The sequence below is a fragment of the Myotis nattereri genome (genome assembly GCF_964212035.1).
Source record: "Myotis nattereri genome assembly, chromosome: X".
NCBI lineage: Eukaryota > Metazoa > Chordata > Mammalia > Chiroptera > Vespertilionidae > Myotis > Myotis nattereri.
Genome location: NC_138078.1, coordinates 22,146,781 through 22,161,772, shown reverse-complemented (window position 1 = coordinate 22,161,772; position 14,992 = coordinate 22,146,781). Strand labels below are relative to the sequence as shown.

The 14,992-nt window shown below is 37.9% G+C and overlaps 1 protein-coding gene across 1 annotated transcript in view; it reads left to right on the top strand.

Moving 5' to 3' along the window:
- Nucleotides 1–14,992, top strand: part of TAB3 (TGF-beta activated kinase 1 (MAP3K7) binding protein 3) — a 68,128-nt gene that overhangs the window by 42,381 nt on the left and 10,755 nt on the right. Inside the window, exons 7-8 of the mRNA XM_081115399.1 lie at nucleotides 4,511–4,604; nucleotides 9,005–9,088. Coding sequence (XP_080971525.1) covers nucleotides 4,511–4,604; nucleotides 9,005–9,088 — 178 coding nt within the window. The remainder of the gene's footprint in view (nucleotides 1–4,510; nucleotides 4,605–9,004; nucleotides 9,089–14,992) is intronic.

Sequence of the window (14,992 nt, the reverse complement as noted above, 5' to 3'; positions counted from 1 at the left end):
CAAAACTATAACTGAAAGGTGATATTTCTGCCTCATTTTTTCTCACTTGAAATCTTAATTGAGTCCTCTGATGAGGGGAGATACTGAAGAATGTAACTCATACGGGAAACCACCTGTAGTTGTTGGGCACTTGGGAGTCCTTTAGGTACTTACAGGGCATAAACAAACTTTCTTAGCAAAGAAGTTATTTTCTCTAACAAAACCATATAAGATTTGATTGTCAACCACTTGCTATGTGACAGCACCTACTAAATAAAGCCCTATTGGTTTTTTTTGTTGTTGGAAGGAGAGAACTGTCTAATATAGCATAGGTTATTCAGTGTTTCCAAAAAAACCCAAATTTTAGATGAGAGCTTTTTTAAAAAATATATTTCTTTATTGATTTCAGAGAGGAAGGGAGGAGGGAGAGATAGAAACATCAATGATGAGAGAGAATCATTGATAGGCTGCCTCCCACACACCCCCCGCTGGGGATCGAGCCTGCAACCCAGGTATGTGCCCTTGGCCAGAATCGAACCTGGGACCCTTCAGTCCGCAGGCTGACGCTCTATCCATTGAGCCAAGCCGGCTAGGGCTAGATGAGAGCTTTTATTGATGACACTTCTTTAGAAAAAAGAGGAAGTTGGTAAAACTGCTGTCCTGGGCTGTAATTTTTTTTAACTTTTTATTATAGAGAATTTCCAAGATAAATAAAACAGTGAACTCTCATGTAGCCATCACCAAACTTCAGAAATTGATAGCTCATGTGGGCGATAATATTTGAGAAGTGAGAAATTTGAGTGTGTGATTCCCCTGTGTTTCTGCTGCCAGGCCTACAGTAAAATGGAAGACTATTAGGAGTGCATGGCTGAGGGACAATTATGGATAAGACAGTGAGCTCTCAATTCAGGTGTGAACTTGAAACCTACTTTTGCTGCTCTCATGTCACGCATATATCCTTGGATAAGTAACCTTCTCTATGCTTGTTTTCTTTTCTTTTTTTTCAAAACATATTTTTATTGATTTCAGAGAGGAAGGGTGAGGGAGAGAGAAACATCAATGATGAGAATCATTGATCGGCTGCCTCCTGCATACCCCCTACTGGGGATCCAGCCCACAACCCAGGCATGTGCCCTTGACTGGAATTGAACCTGAGACCCTTCAGTCCGCAAGCCGACGCTCTAGCCGCTGAGCCAAACCAGCTAGGGCAATGCTTGTTTTCTTACTATAATATATGTCAGTACCCATCTGATGCGATTTTTTGTTAGGATTAAGTAACACATTAAACTATTTATATAATGTTCAAAAAATAGTATAAAATAAATGTTGGTTGCAAGATACCGGAAAATATGCTTGAGATACACAAATCTGAAGTGTTTTGTAAAGATGATTTCCTTTTTAACTTTAGGAACATGCATAACACAAGGGCATATTATATGTAGGAAATTAATCTGAAAACAAAGGATTTTGTCAGAATCTCCTTTTTGTTCATACAGGCTCATTTGAGGCACATGACATAGTTGAAAGAGTGCCCACATAGGCTCTGGAGCCAAAACAGCTCTGGCACTCACAGGTTATATCTAATTTCTCTGCAGTTGATTTTCCATAACTAGAAAAGGGAATTATAACAAGTACATTTTAATAAAAAGACAACTGTATATAAAATGGCTGGCATGTTGTAGGTACTCAGTAAACAGCTATCCTTACTTACCATTGTCCCACTCACATAGGATTATGTAATACAGAATTGACTTTTTTGCTATGGAGTTTGTATTGCTACCTTCATGTTTTCAAACAAAATTTTTTTTAATCAAGCGGTATATAAAAAATTTGTTAAAGGTGTGACTGATGAGACTGGAATGAACATTCCTGGCCAACTCTGTGTACAGTTGCAGAAACTTAGAGGAGCTAAGGAGGAGGGTAAAAGTACAAGATGCATGCCCACCATCAGTTTTCTCAATCTACTATTTGCAAAGCATTGTATTAAATGCTGTGAGAGATGCCATCTCTTAAAGAGATCTGTATGTAAAAAGATATACATATATCTGTCTGTGAATCTGTGTGTGTGTGTGTGTGTGTGTGTGTGTGTAAGAGAAAAGATAGGCAGTAAATCAGAAGCGCTTGCCAACTGAATAGTAGTATTAAATGCTTCCGAGTTCAGAGATAGAAATGTTAATTTTTTGCTGGTAATGTTCAAAGATGAGACAATTTCATGGAGAAGGGGAAAATCTAAGTTATATCTTGACAGATAAGTAATATTTTAATAGGCAGAGAGCTGTTAATTACCCACTCCCCCAAGTTTTTCTCCCATTCATCTTGTTCTGATTAACTGGGTTTTTGAACTAACCCACAGCTTTGAGTTTCAGATGCATAATTGGGGCCAAACCACCAAAGACCATCAGTGGTCTTCAACATTGGTCTCTCTGAGACATCTTCCTAAAGTGCTGACACAGTAGGCTCAAGGTATTTCTCTCACCTTTTGAAAAAAGTGTAGATATAAACATCCTGGTAGTTTACAAACAACTGTAAATTATGCACAGCCAATCTCGAAGCTCCTTCGCCATGAAAAACTGTACTTTTTGACAAATGTAGTGACGTGCAAAAATGGCTTTTCCCCCTCAATGAGAAGCTTTGGAAAAGTACATAGGAATCTTACAGTTAAAGAGTTAGTTTAGTGAGTTCCAGTGGTAGTGCTGTCTTTGGAAATGAGCCTGTTGATAAGAGCTTTTGTTGTTGTTATAAGCAAATGTGCAGTAGTCTCTTGACTATAAAGTGTATTATAATATTTGCATACTTAGTTACAGAGCTTGACTATTCAGGGAAACCTTGGCTAAAACATTCCCTCCCACCCCAATATATAGGTAAGATCAGCTCCTTCAGGTACTTGACTTTGCTGATATGATTCTACAAAGAAAATAGGTTCTTTCACATATTCCTAGGAAGACAGCATCACTCTTTGAAATCCTTGAACAAGTGCTTTATCTTTAATACAAATGCTCAGGTATGTTTTAAACTCTTAATATTGCCTGGTTGATAGACAAGTTATAAACACTTTACATGCTAATGTCACATTGTTTACCCATAGGAATGAGAAAAGAAAAGCAATCCCTAATAGATGTTTCTAAATGACTTTTATGTTCCCCTGGCATTCTAAGGGATTGTAGCTCTTATTTTTAACGTTTGATACCTGCTAATTTAGAGAGCATTCCCAGTTAGTCTAGTAATACCTCCTAAGCATAAGATCTTGTGAATGAAAATAACCCTTTTTGCTCATTTTTCTTCACTCTTATAATGTATTTAGTTTTTAGCAAAATATGTGTTTTTAACAGAGTGGGATTTTATTTTGTCTTCCTATCATAGCAGATTTTTATCTTTTACTTTACAGAATCACCTTAGAAACTGAGTTATATCTAGGCTGTGCTGAAAGCTTCAGAACCCATGCCGCTGGAGTCTAAACCCTAACTTTTTTACTGTACATATATGTAAAATAGTACAAGAATTCAGAATTTCAGAGGAAATGAAGGCTTCCAAAAAGCTTTAACTGAAGAATAGGGCTCTCTTCACATTTCCGTGTCTCATGTATGTCCTGAAAGGCCTAAGGAGTAGGTTAGGCTAGAAAGGTCGAAACAGAAGGAAACAAAGTTGGAGGAGGAACGGAATCCATTTGTTCCTGAAAGTTTCACATAATAGATTAATTGCTTCTACATAAGTTTATATAGAAGACTTTTATATAAGTGCTATCTCTTTTATAACCTTGGAAAAATTATATAACCCCTGTACCTCCGCTATCCTCATGTATAAATTGGGTGTGATATTAGTACTTACTTTAAAAGATTGTTTTTGAAGAAAAATGAGAGAATTCTGGTGAACACAGTACCTGGCACTCAGTGTTAATTAAAATTAGTACTGTTGTAATATGTTTTTAATATGTTTTATTAATTTCAGAGAGAGTAAGGAGGAGAGAGAGATGGAAACATCACTGATGAGAGAGAATCATTGGTTGGCTGTCTCCTGTACGCCCCCTATTGGGGATTGAGCCCACAACCCGGGCATGTACCCTTACTGGGAATCGAACCCTGACCTCCTGGTCCATGGGTCGACACTCAACCACCAAGCCATACTGGCTGAGCAGTACTGTTATAATTTTAACTATCCTGGACAAAATTAAAATCATGGATGTGGCTTGTTTAAAAGGTTCCTACTTACTACAGTTTCCCTTACTATGAAAACATAGAAATAAAATATTCTCAGTGCTCTCTGATTAAAATGGTAGTATTTTGTATGATAGACCAGTCTAGTATTATAGCCTGCCATGTTATATGCAGATTTTTTATATGTGGCCATACTAATGTCCCCATTTTACCTGACCATTCCTTGAAAACTAGAAGACTTCTTAATCATGCCCTCTTATGGATTAAGGCCATCTTCTTGGTAATAACCAATCAGAACAATTAATATGAATAGCAGTTCTTAAATGTTGGGCTTGATAATGACTTTCCCACAATTGCTATTTTGGGTCCTTTCTTACTAGCCTGAGGAAATGACAAGATTGAGAAGCATGAACAGACAACTCCAGATAAATGTTGACTGTACACTGAAAGAAGTTGACCTCCTTCAATCTAGAGGTATAGACTTGATTATTTGGTAAACCATAAGTAATAGTGTGGTGTTTTAAGCTGCTTAAATAGCAATCATTTTGGTTTTATAGACTTAAGAAATAGTTTTTGTCCATTATAAGATTACAGTCCTGGTAAAGAGATCACTCCAGCCATGGTCATAGCTCGGATTGGGGGGCATCAAAAATAGTTTTACTTTGGTAATTTCATCATTAAGACTGTTCTGTTTTAACTCTGTATTTATCTTTTAGTCATTTACTGTAAATATTTTACACGTTGATTTTTTATAAGTTTTAATTCTAAAACTTAGTAGGTTCCTATTATGTGAATCATCTAAATATTTGTAAAAATAGGGACCCCGAATCAGAATATCAAATTTCTCAGTTTTAAAGTAATTTCCATTTGCCATTTTTAATGTTATCTGTTAAATTAAAACATCCAGCTATATCTTAGAGTTTGGGGGTCTTTGTTTGTTTGTTGTGGTGGGGTTTGTTTGGTTTTTTTGTTGGGTTTTTATTGCTTTCTTATAGAAGTGTACTACAGTAGAAGCTCTCTTAACTGACTTTTGTTTACCCAGCTCACCAGGGTCAAAATGTTCTTACTATTTCTCCCATCAGTGGAATTGTCTGCTTACCAAGAGTTACTTGTGCCAGTTCCTAAACCTTTTATGCCAGTTACTAAACTGGCATGAAGGCAGGAGAAGCTGCTCTTCCTATAAAAATTAAAGGCAAATACCTTTTTTGTTGTTGTTGTTGTTAATCCTCACCCAAGGATATTTTTCCCATTAATTTTTTTTTAGAGAGAGAATAGAAGGGAGGGGGGAAGAGAGAGAAACGTCAACGTGAGAGAGACACATCAACTGGTTGCCTCTCACACCCCCCCCCCCTACCCAGGGCCAGGTACGTGCCCTTGACCAGAATCAAACCCGCAACCCTTCAGTCTACAGGCCAACACTCTAATCACTGAGCGGAAACCAGCTAGGGTGGTAAAATACCTTTTAAAGACTCAAAGTCAAATCACATAGGGACTGTGAATTAGGGGTGAAAGTAACTGTAAAGGGTTAAGGGGCAAGTTAAAAATCTAAGAGGATTCTGACTTCAAATTAAATGTTCTTACAGTATTTTTCTTGCTCTATTCTAAAGAAACAAAAACAAGAAATTATAGATCAGGGTTAGCAAATTGGCCTGCTGCCCGTCTTTTTATTTATTTATTTTTATTATTATTATTTTTAATCCTCACATGAGGATATTTTTCCATTGATTTTAAGAGAGAGTGAAAGAGAAAGGGAAAGACAGAGAGAAATATCGATGTGAGAGAAATCAGCCAGGGCCTGATGCCTGTCTTTTTAAATAAAGTTTTAATGGAACATAGCCATGCCCATTTATATATTGCCTTGGATTGCTTTTGTGTGTTTTTTAATATTTTTTTATTGATTTCAGAGAGGAAGAGAGAAGGAGAGAGATAGGAACATCAATTATGAGAGAAAATCATTGATTGGCTGCCTCTTGCAGGCCCCACACTGGGGATCAAGCCATCAACCCAGGCATGTGCCCTGACCAGGAATTGAACCATGACTCCTAGTTCATAGGTCGATGCTCAACCCCTGAGCCACGCCTGGCTGCTTTTGTGCTTTAATGGTACAATGGAGGGCTTGCAACAGAGACCTGTAGTATTACAGGTCCACAATATCTAAAGTGTTTATCATCTCCCTTTACAGAAAAAGTTTGCCCACCATACTTTAGCTCATCACAGGTGTAGCTTATATAAGAAAGACAATATAGAACCTTCAGTCAACAGACAGGTAAAGAAAAGGTCTTGGTCTGTCATTAAAATATTGCCATATTTTTATGTTTTGTTACATTAAAGTTGATGTGTAATTTTTCTTAACAATTCGTGTTTTAATCAGCCCCCTTACTGTTCTTAATTATGGCAGCTAAAAGAGTTTCTACTGTATTTTAAGAGATATACATAAAAGTACTGCATTGCCATTTTTAGACAAGCCTAAGCAGTAGAAGCAGGGGAACCTAAAAAGATATGGAACTTATCTGAATAGAAGTAAATTTGAATATGAAAGTTGAACAATTTATGTAGTTGCCCTTAGTTATTTTCAGAAACAGTTACTCTACAGCCTACTATTTTTCAGCAATGAAAGAATTACTATGTATAATGTGGGGGGCTATACAAACTATTGCTACTATATTAGAAGACAACATTGATTTTTTTTTTTGCTTGTGTGTTCTTTGAAGCAAAACAAACACTTAAACATTTGGTTAGGATATTTATAGTAAGCCTAATGGGATCTAGAAATTAGAACATCAGCTGTAACTTAAGTAATTGAAGAAATACATATGCAGCATCTTAAAGCATAAAAAGATCCAATTAACATATCAAATAGCATTGTGGCTTTCATGGGCCATCATATGAGTTATTTTCAGAAAATATCTTAAAATAGCATAGCCAAATGGATAAAAGCATTTGTAATAGGATCATAGGATCTGCAAGGGAAACCATTAAGATTTGTTCAGTGAAGAGCTGTGTTTTGATCTCCATTGAGCAACAAAGAGCAACAAAGAACATTGGTGCTTAAGCATTTCTAAATCTCTATTCTTCATGCTCTGGAAACATTTTATATGAATTCCTTTTATATTAATTTCTAATCTAAACTTTTTAAAATATATTATTTTTCTGTAAAAAATATATTTTTATTGATTTCAGAAAGGAAGGTAGAGATAGAAACATCAATGATGAGAGAGAAGCATCAGTCATCGGCTGCCTCCTGCATGCCCCACACAGGATCAAGCCCGCAACCAGGGCCATGTGCCTGACCAGGAATCAAATGACCTTCTGGTTCATAGGTCCAAGTTCAACCACTGAGCCAAGCTGGCCAGGCTACTACCTTATTTTTGAGGTCACATCCTTTCTTCTATCTTAATCTAGTTGATGTTGAACATCTCTAGTGTTTTAGTGTACTTTTAATTAATATATATATATATATATATATATATATATATATATATTATTTCAGAGAGGAAGGGAGAGAGAGAGAAACGTCAATGAGAGTCATTGATTGGCTGCCTCCTGCACACCTCCTACTGGGGATCGAACCGGCAACCCGGGCATGTGCTCTGACTGGGAATAAAACTGACCTCCTGGTTCATAGGTTGATGCTCAACCACTGAGCCATGCTGGCTGGGCTTTAATATAAATTTTTAAATGAGAGAAGGAATCTAGACATTTGGGAGAATATTTAGATTAGATGTAAATCAGTGCATGATTTTTTAAAAATTGACTTTTAGAAGGAGAGAAACATCAATATGAGAGAGAAAATATCAGTGTGAGAGAGAAACATCAATTGGCTGCCTCCTACACACCCCCTACCAGGGATCGGTGATTGAGCCAAGCCCACAACCCAGGCGTGTGTCCTGACCCAGAATTGAACCAGCAACCCTTCAGTGGACGGGATAATGCCCAACCAACTGAGCCACACTGTCCAGGGCAGTGCATGATGTGATGAAAAGCAGCTTTATTGTTGGTTTTGGTGAGGAAAACCATTTGGACTTCATCGGTGCCATATAGGATCCTCTGGAAATAAGCATGTGTACAGTTGTAATGCTTAATTGGAATTGTGAAGAATAAGCAGATTGCAGTGATAGGTTCACAGAATTGAAGGTAGGACCAAAAGCTGGCCCTGGATCAAAACTGACCTTGGAGGAGTCCTGGCAGGAGATGGGGCTGAAATAGACACTAGATCAAGGAATGAATGAACATTTTAAGAGAGATGAAAATTGTGTGGCAAGACAAAATTCTTAGGGATTGTTCTGTTGTTCTGAAATTGGCAAATTTGTAGGTGACAAGAGTCTCCTTTTTTTTTTTTTTTTTTTTTTGAAGATAGGAATCCATGAGCTGCTGATCACATAAAACTTGAAAAATCTTTGTAAATTTATATATTTGGGTTCATTGACAGTTGAGTTTAAATATAGATAAAATTTTAAGGTAAATTATGAAAGATATGGTGAGCTTTCGCTATTTAAATCTTCTTTCTTATGGTTTGTTCATTAAAATCAAAACAAACAGAAAGAAAATACAATTCAGCCAGCCTTTCATTTCTCTCCTTCATTTACCTCCCTAACTGCGCCACATGCTTAACGCTGCCTAAAAAGACTAGCTTTACAGTTAGAAAAATATTCCTTTAGGTAAACACTGTAGATAGACACTGGTATGCCAGTTTGCTTGGGTCTTTTCTCAGAATGATAAAACAATTTCAATGGAAAGAGTAGGGTAATATGAGTTTTGAAACCCTGGAAAACAATTTCCTTTCTTACATGTTTTATTTTCATATTTTCCTTAACAAAAAGTTCAAATAATAGGATAAAGAACTCTGAATACCTGGTGATTTTATTTTTTTATAGGAAACTTTGATCCAAAAGCCATGAATAATTTTTATGACCACATACAACCTGGCCCAGTGGTACCACCCAAGCCATCTAAAAAAGGTGAGTAGGGAAATGTAAAAAACATCACACAAATAAATATGAAAATTCTTTGGGAGTTCACATTTATATCTGAAGAAATTTCCACTAGAGATACTCATTAATTTGTTCAGCAAAAAAACTTACCATATTGATGTTACTATGGCAATAGTAAAATGTCCCCCAAAGTTTAAAATTAATTAACTCCTGGAATTACTGTCAAAAGTAATTAAATGGGATATATATAATTTACTTTTTAAAATTGAAACTGTATTATATAGTTAAAATTTATTGTGAAAACTATAATCCTAAAAGATAATTCTTACAAAATAATGAGAATTTTAAAGGTCTTGTGTTAGAATGGAAAGTTTGATCTGCAGTTGATCTAAGGTTATTTCACAGGGGAGCATAACAGTTAGATCCTATATAAATCCTAGATTTAGAGAAATCACTTTTGAATAATTGTTCATTCATTCCCATATAATATCAAAGGTATCAAATCTCTTATTTTTGTGTACCAAATGTTTACTTGACATTCCAGTTATCTTAAAAATGGATTTGAACTAAATTTAAATGTCATTAAATTTAAACCCTTTCTGCCCAATTCTTACTAATAACCCATGTTATTTTATAAATATAATTCATAAGACTGAGATAAAGTATGCATTTGAGAGCATAATCCTTAAGGCTTTAAGCAACTTAAAAAGATTGCTCATGAAGACATATACATGTAATAGTGGTGAATGTCTTACTTAAAAAAAATTACCCGAGTATAACATTTTAAAATATCATCAGAATTAATATTTAAAAAGTTACCTAAGAGCATAATATTTTAAAATATCATCAGAATTATTATTAATCAGGGAATGTATAAATTCTCCCTAAATAATTTTACCTGAGCTAAATTACTTAAATTTTGGTTAAACAACTTTCTATGTGTTTTAAGTATTTCATTTATAGGTTGCAACACAATATCTGTTGTTCTTTTTATTGTTTAACTAGAGGCCTGGTGCACAAAAATTTGTGCACTCGGGAAGGGGGGGTCCCTCAGCCCAGCCCATGCCCTCTCACAGTCTGGGACCCCACAGGGGATGTCCACCTGCTGGCTTAGGCCTGCTCCCCAGGGGATTGGGCCTAAGCTGGCAATCAGACATCCCTCTGGCAGCCCGGGAGCCCTCGGGGGATGTCCACTTGCCAGCGGGGAGCAGACCTAAGCTGCAGTCAGACATCCTTAGCGCTGCTGAGGAGGCGAGAGAGGCTCCCACCACCACCACTGTACTGGCAGCCGTCAGCCTGGCTTGTGGCTGAGCAGAGCTCCCCCTGTGGGAGTGCACTGACCACCAGGGGGCAGCTTCTGAATTGAGTGTCTGCCCCCTGGTGGTCAGTGTGTGTCATAGTGACCAGTCATTCCCAGTGGTTCTGCTGTTAGGGTCAGTTTGCATATTACCCTTTTATTATATAGGATAGAGGCCTGGTGCATGGGTGGGGGCTAGCTGGTTTGCCCTGAAGGGTGTCCCGGATCAGGGTGGGGTCCTGCTGGGGTGCCTGGCCAGCCTGGGTGAGGGGCTGAGGGCCATTTTCAGACTGGCCACACCCCCTTGCCTGGCTAGCCTGGGTTAGGGGCTGATGGCTGTTTGAAGGCTGGCCACAGCCCCTTCAGGGTTGGAGTCCCTGCTGGGGTGCCTGGCCAGCCTGGGTGAAAGGCTGAGGACTGTTTTCAGACTGGCCGCACCCCCTTCAGGGAGGGGGGTCCTGCTGGGGTGCCTGGTCAGTCTGGGTGAGGGGATAATGGCTGTTTGCAGGCTAGCCAAGCCCCCCAGCGGAGACCCTCACCCCATGAGGGTGTTGCCAGCCTGGGTGAGTGGCTGATGGCTGTTTGCAGGCTGGCCAAGCCCCTGGCAGGGACCCTCACCCCATGAGGGTGTGGCCATCCTGGGTGAGGGGCTGATGGCTGTTTTCAGGCTGGCCACAGCCCCAGCCACCCAAGCTCCCAGTGGAGGCTGGCTGGAAGCAGGTATCTGGGATTTATTTATCTTCTATAATTGAAACTTTGTTGCCTTGAGTGGAGGCCACAGCAGGCCAGGGCAGGTGGGAACCTTGGCTTCCTCCATCACCGGGGCAACCAAGCCTCCTGCTTGCTCCAGCTCCATGGCTGACAGCCACCATCTGGTTGGGTTAATTTGCATATAGTCGCTCTGATTGGCTGGTGGGCATGGCTTGGGGCATAGCAGAGGTGTGGTCAATTTGCATGTTTCTCTTTTATTAGATTAGATACTGCCATTGCTGTTTCATCTCATCTGCATTTTAAATAGCATACTAATTTCTAAAAATGGCACAAAGAAGAATCTTAGTGGATGACTGCCCAATACCAGATATGGCACTGTGGCAACATTATATACAGCTTCAAGTTGAAAGTCACTGGGTTATATATCATTGATCATTTTAACCATTTGGTATAATAATAATATATTTATCCAAATGGTTAAATAACTTGAGTTTGTGCTAATGTCTACAAAGGAAGCATTACTTAATGGTAATACAACAGATAAACTTTAATTGATTCAAGGGTTGTCATGGAGGAATCCCTTATTTAAGGGAGTACATTAAAAAGTTACCTGAGCCCTGGCTGTTGTGGCTCAGTTGGTTGGGCATTGTCCTGTGCCCCAAAAGGTTGCTGGTTCAGCCAAGGCAGTGTTGCTCAGTGGTTGAGCATCAATCTATGAACCAGAAGGTCACAGTTCAATTCCCGGCCAGGGTGCATGCCCAGGTTGGGGGTTTGATCCCCAGTGTGGGGTGTGCAAGCGTCAGCCGATCAATGATTCTCTCTCATCATTGATGTTTCTATATTTCTCTCCATCTCCCTTCCTCTCTGGAATCAATAAAAATATTTAAAAAAAAAAAAGATTGCCGGTTTAATTCCTGGTCAGGGCACATGCCCAGGTTGTAGGATTCGATCCCTGGTAGGGGATGTACAGGAGGTAGCCAATCAACTCTCACATAGATGTTTCCCCCTCTCCCTCTCCCTTCCTCTCTCAAAAATATAAATTTATAAAACCTTTAAAGAAAAATTGTTACCTGGCAACAGAGGACCAAATTGGTAAGAAATGGTGGACAGTATGTCCACCTTGAGCCACCTCATTAGCATAAACTCTTAGGTATGGTCTGAAGGTCCCACCATAAATAGCAAAGATACTTCTATCACTTGGGAAACTTCAAGATTTTAGAGGTTATATCCCAGGAGCTGGGGCTAAAGCTAGACTTCTCTTTGGGCAAGGTCAAATTCTTTACTACACAACACTTAAAGCAGTGCTTAGAAGGACATTTATAGCTTTAAATGCTAGTATAAAACAAGAAGATCTAAAATCAGTGACCTAATATTCCACCTTAAAAGAAGAAGGAAAAATAAGGATAGTCAATGAGATAGAAAACAGATAAAGCCAAAAGTTTGATCTCTCAAAGATAAAAATCAATAAGCTCTAAAGTCAACTTATTAAAAAAGAGAACACAAATAAGGGAATGTGATGACCATTTTTATGCCAATAAATGCAACACCTTAGATGGAATTGACACATTCCTTGGAAAATATAACCTACAAAACTGAAAACAAGATGAAATAGGAAATATTAATAGCTTTACGTCTATGAGAAATTAAATCTATTATCAAAAAATTTCCCACAAAGAAAAATCCAGACTATCAAACATCGAAGGAAGAGATAATACCAGTCTTACACAAACTCTTTGAGAAAATACAGGGAAAAGGAAACTTCCCTCTTTTTGAAATGGAGCCAGCAGAACCCTGATGCCAAAACCCAGTAAAGACATTACCTACCCCCTACCCCCTAAAGAAAACAAAATTATAGATCAATACCACTCATGGACATAAAAGCAAAAAATCCTTCATAACATATTTACAATTTATAAAAAAGATAATGCATCATGACCTCATTGGGTTTAGCTCAGAAATACAATATTAAAGTAAAGGAGAAAGAAAATATCCACAATACATATATGTGATAAAGAATTGGTATCAAGAGTATAAAAAAGAAGGTAAAACATTTGAGCAGACACTTCACAAAGGAATCTTCTATATATATAAATGCCTAAGCGACTGATAGACCAGTCGCAATGACATGCACTGACCACCAGGGGGCAGATGCCCCGACCGCTAGGTTAGCTTGCTGCTGGGGTCCAGCAGATCGGGACTGAGCGAGACGGGCTGGACACACCCTGGAGCCCTCCCGTGGTTCCTCCCTGGCTGGCCAACCTCCCACGTCCCTCCTTCATGTACCAGTGGGGTCCCTTGGCCTAGCCTGCGCCTCTCACCATCCAGGACCCCTCGGGGGATGTTGGAGAGCCAGTTTCGGCCCTGATTGCAGGCCAGGACTAGGGACTGTACCCCTGCATGAATTTCATGCTCTGGGATGGATATATATCTCCAATAAGCGCATGAAAATGCTCAACCTGAGTAGACATTATGGAGACACAAATTAAAATCCTGAGATACCACCTTACACCCACCAGAATGGCTAAAATCCCAAATTTTGGAAAACAGGCTATTTCTTGTAAAACCATTCACCTGCCCTATAGCCCATCAACAATTCTACGTCTAAAGATTTATCCAAGAATCTAAAATGTGTGTCTACAAATGACTTGTTTTTTAGACGATTCATACCATTTTCTTTTTCTTTTTGGTGCAGTGACTTGGATTTGAAGATTCATACCATTTTTATTCACAATAACCCAAAACTAGAAATAGCCCAAGTATCCATCAAAATGTGAATGGATAAACACTGATATAATCATGCCATGGAATAATACTAAGCAAAAAAAAACCTGAATTACTGATATATAAATCTCAACAATATAATGCTGAATGAAAGAAATCAAATACAAAAGAATATATAGTATATAATTCTGTTTATATGAAATTCAGGATAGAAAAAGCTGAATTTAGGATATATATATATATATATATATATATATATATATATATAATCAGAACTGTGGTTATCTCTGGAAACTGGGTTTGAGGAATAACTGAGAAAAGATATGGGTAGATTTTTCTGAACTCATGGTAGTGTTCTAAATCTTGGTGGGAATTTGGATTATTCAGGTGCATTTGTTAAAATTCATCAAATGGTACACTTAAGGTTTCTGTATTTCACTGTACACATTTTACCTCAAAAATTCACAAAGAAATAAAAGGAAAATTTCTTAGAGGTAAGGAGCCAATATACTCAGAGTTTTCTACCAGTGGTGACAGAATTTTTGCAGATGTCATTTGGCCTGTCTTTGAGAGCAACACCATGTATTTGAGGTGGGAGGTTCCTGTTTGGTATACTTTTCAGCTGGGAATTGTGCAAGGATTGCATTAATATTCCATTAATATCAAGCTTCATCTAGCTCCCTACAAGTACCTTCACACTAAAAAGGCTCTCTTCCATGGCACTTTTAATTCTAACAAAATTTGCTACAACTGATATTGGATAGTCCCTTAGAGTTAGTTGTAATGGGATTCCAATTACAGTCATTTTCTTAAATACATAGATGGATTATGTAGATAGCTGCTTGATGCTACAAAGGTAAGACGTAACTCCTATCCCAAGTGGCTTGTACTCTACATATACAGTTTTAATAAAAAGTAGACTAGAAAGCCCTCTAAAGTAACATCTTTACTGTAAATGGATCTCTACTTTAGAAATCTAATTGAGCTTTAATTATATAATAATTTATTTTATTGTTTAAAGTATTACATATGTCTCCTTTTCCCCCTGAGACTGTTGGTGAGAGTATAAAATGATCCTGTTCTATATCCTGTAGTTTTTAAACTTTTCACCTTTTTCTATTAAAGTTTATAAATAGAACTTGATTAAATTCTATAATTCTTTAGGAAGCTTTTTCATAACAGATTTATAAAAGCTATTTGGT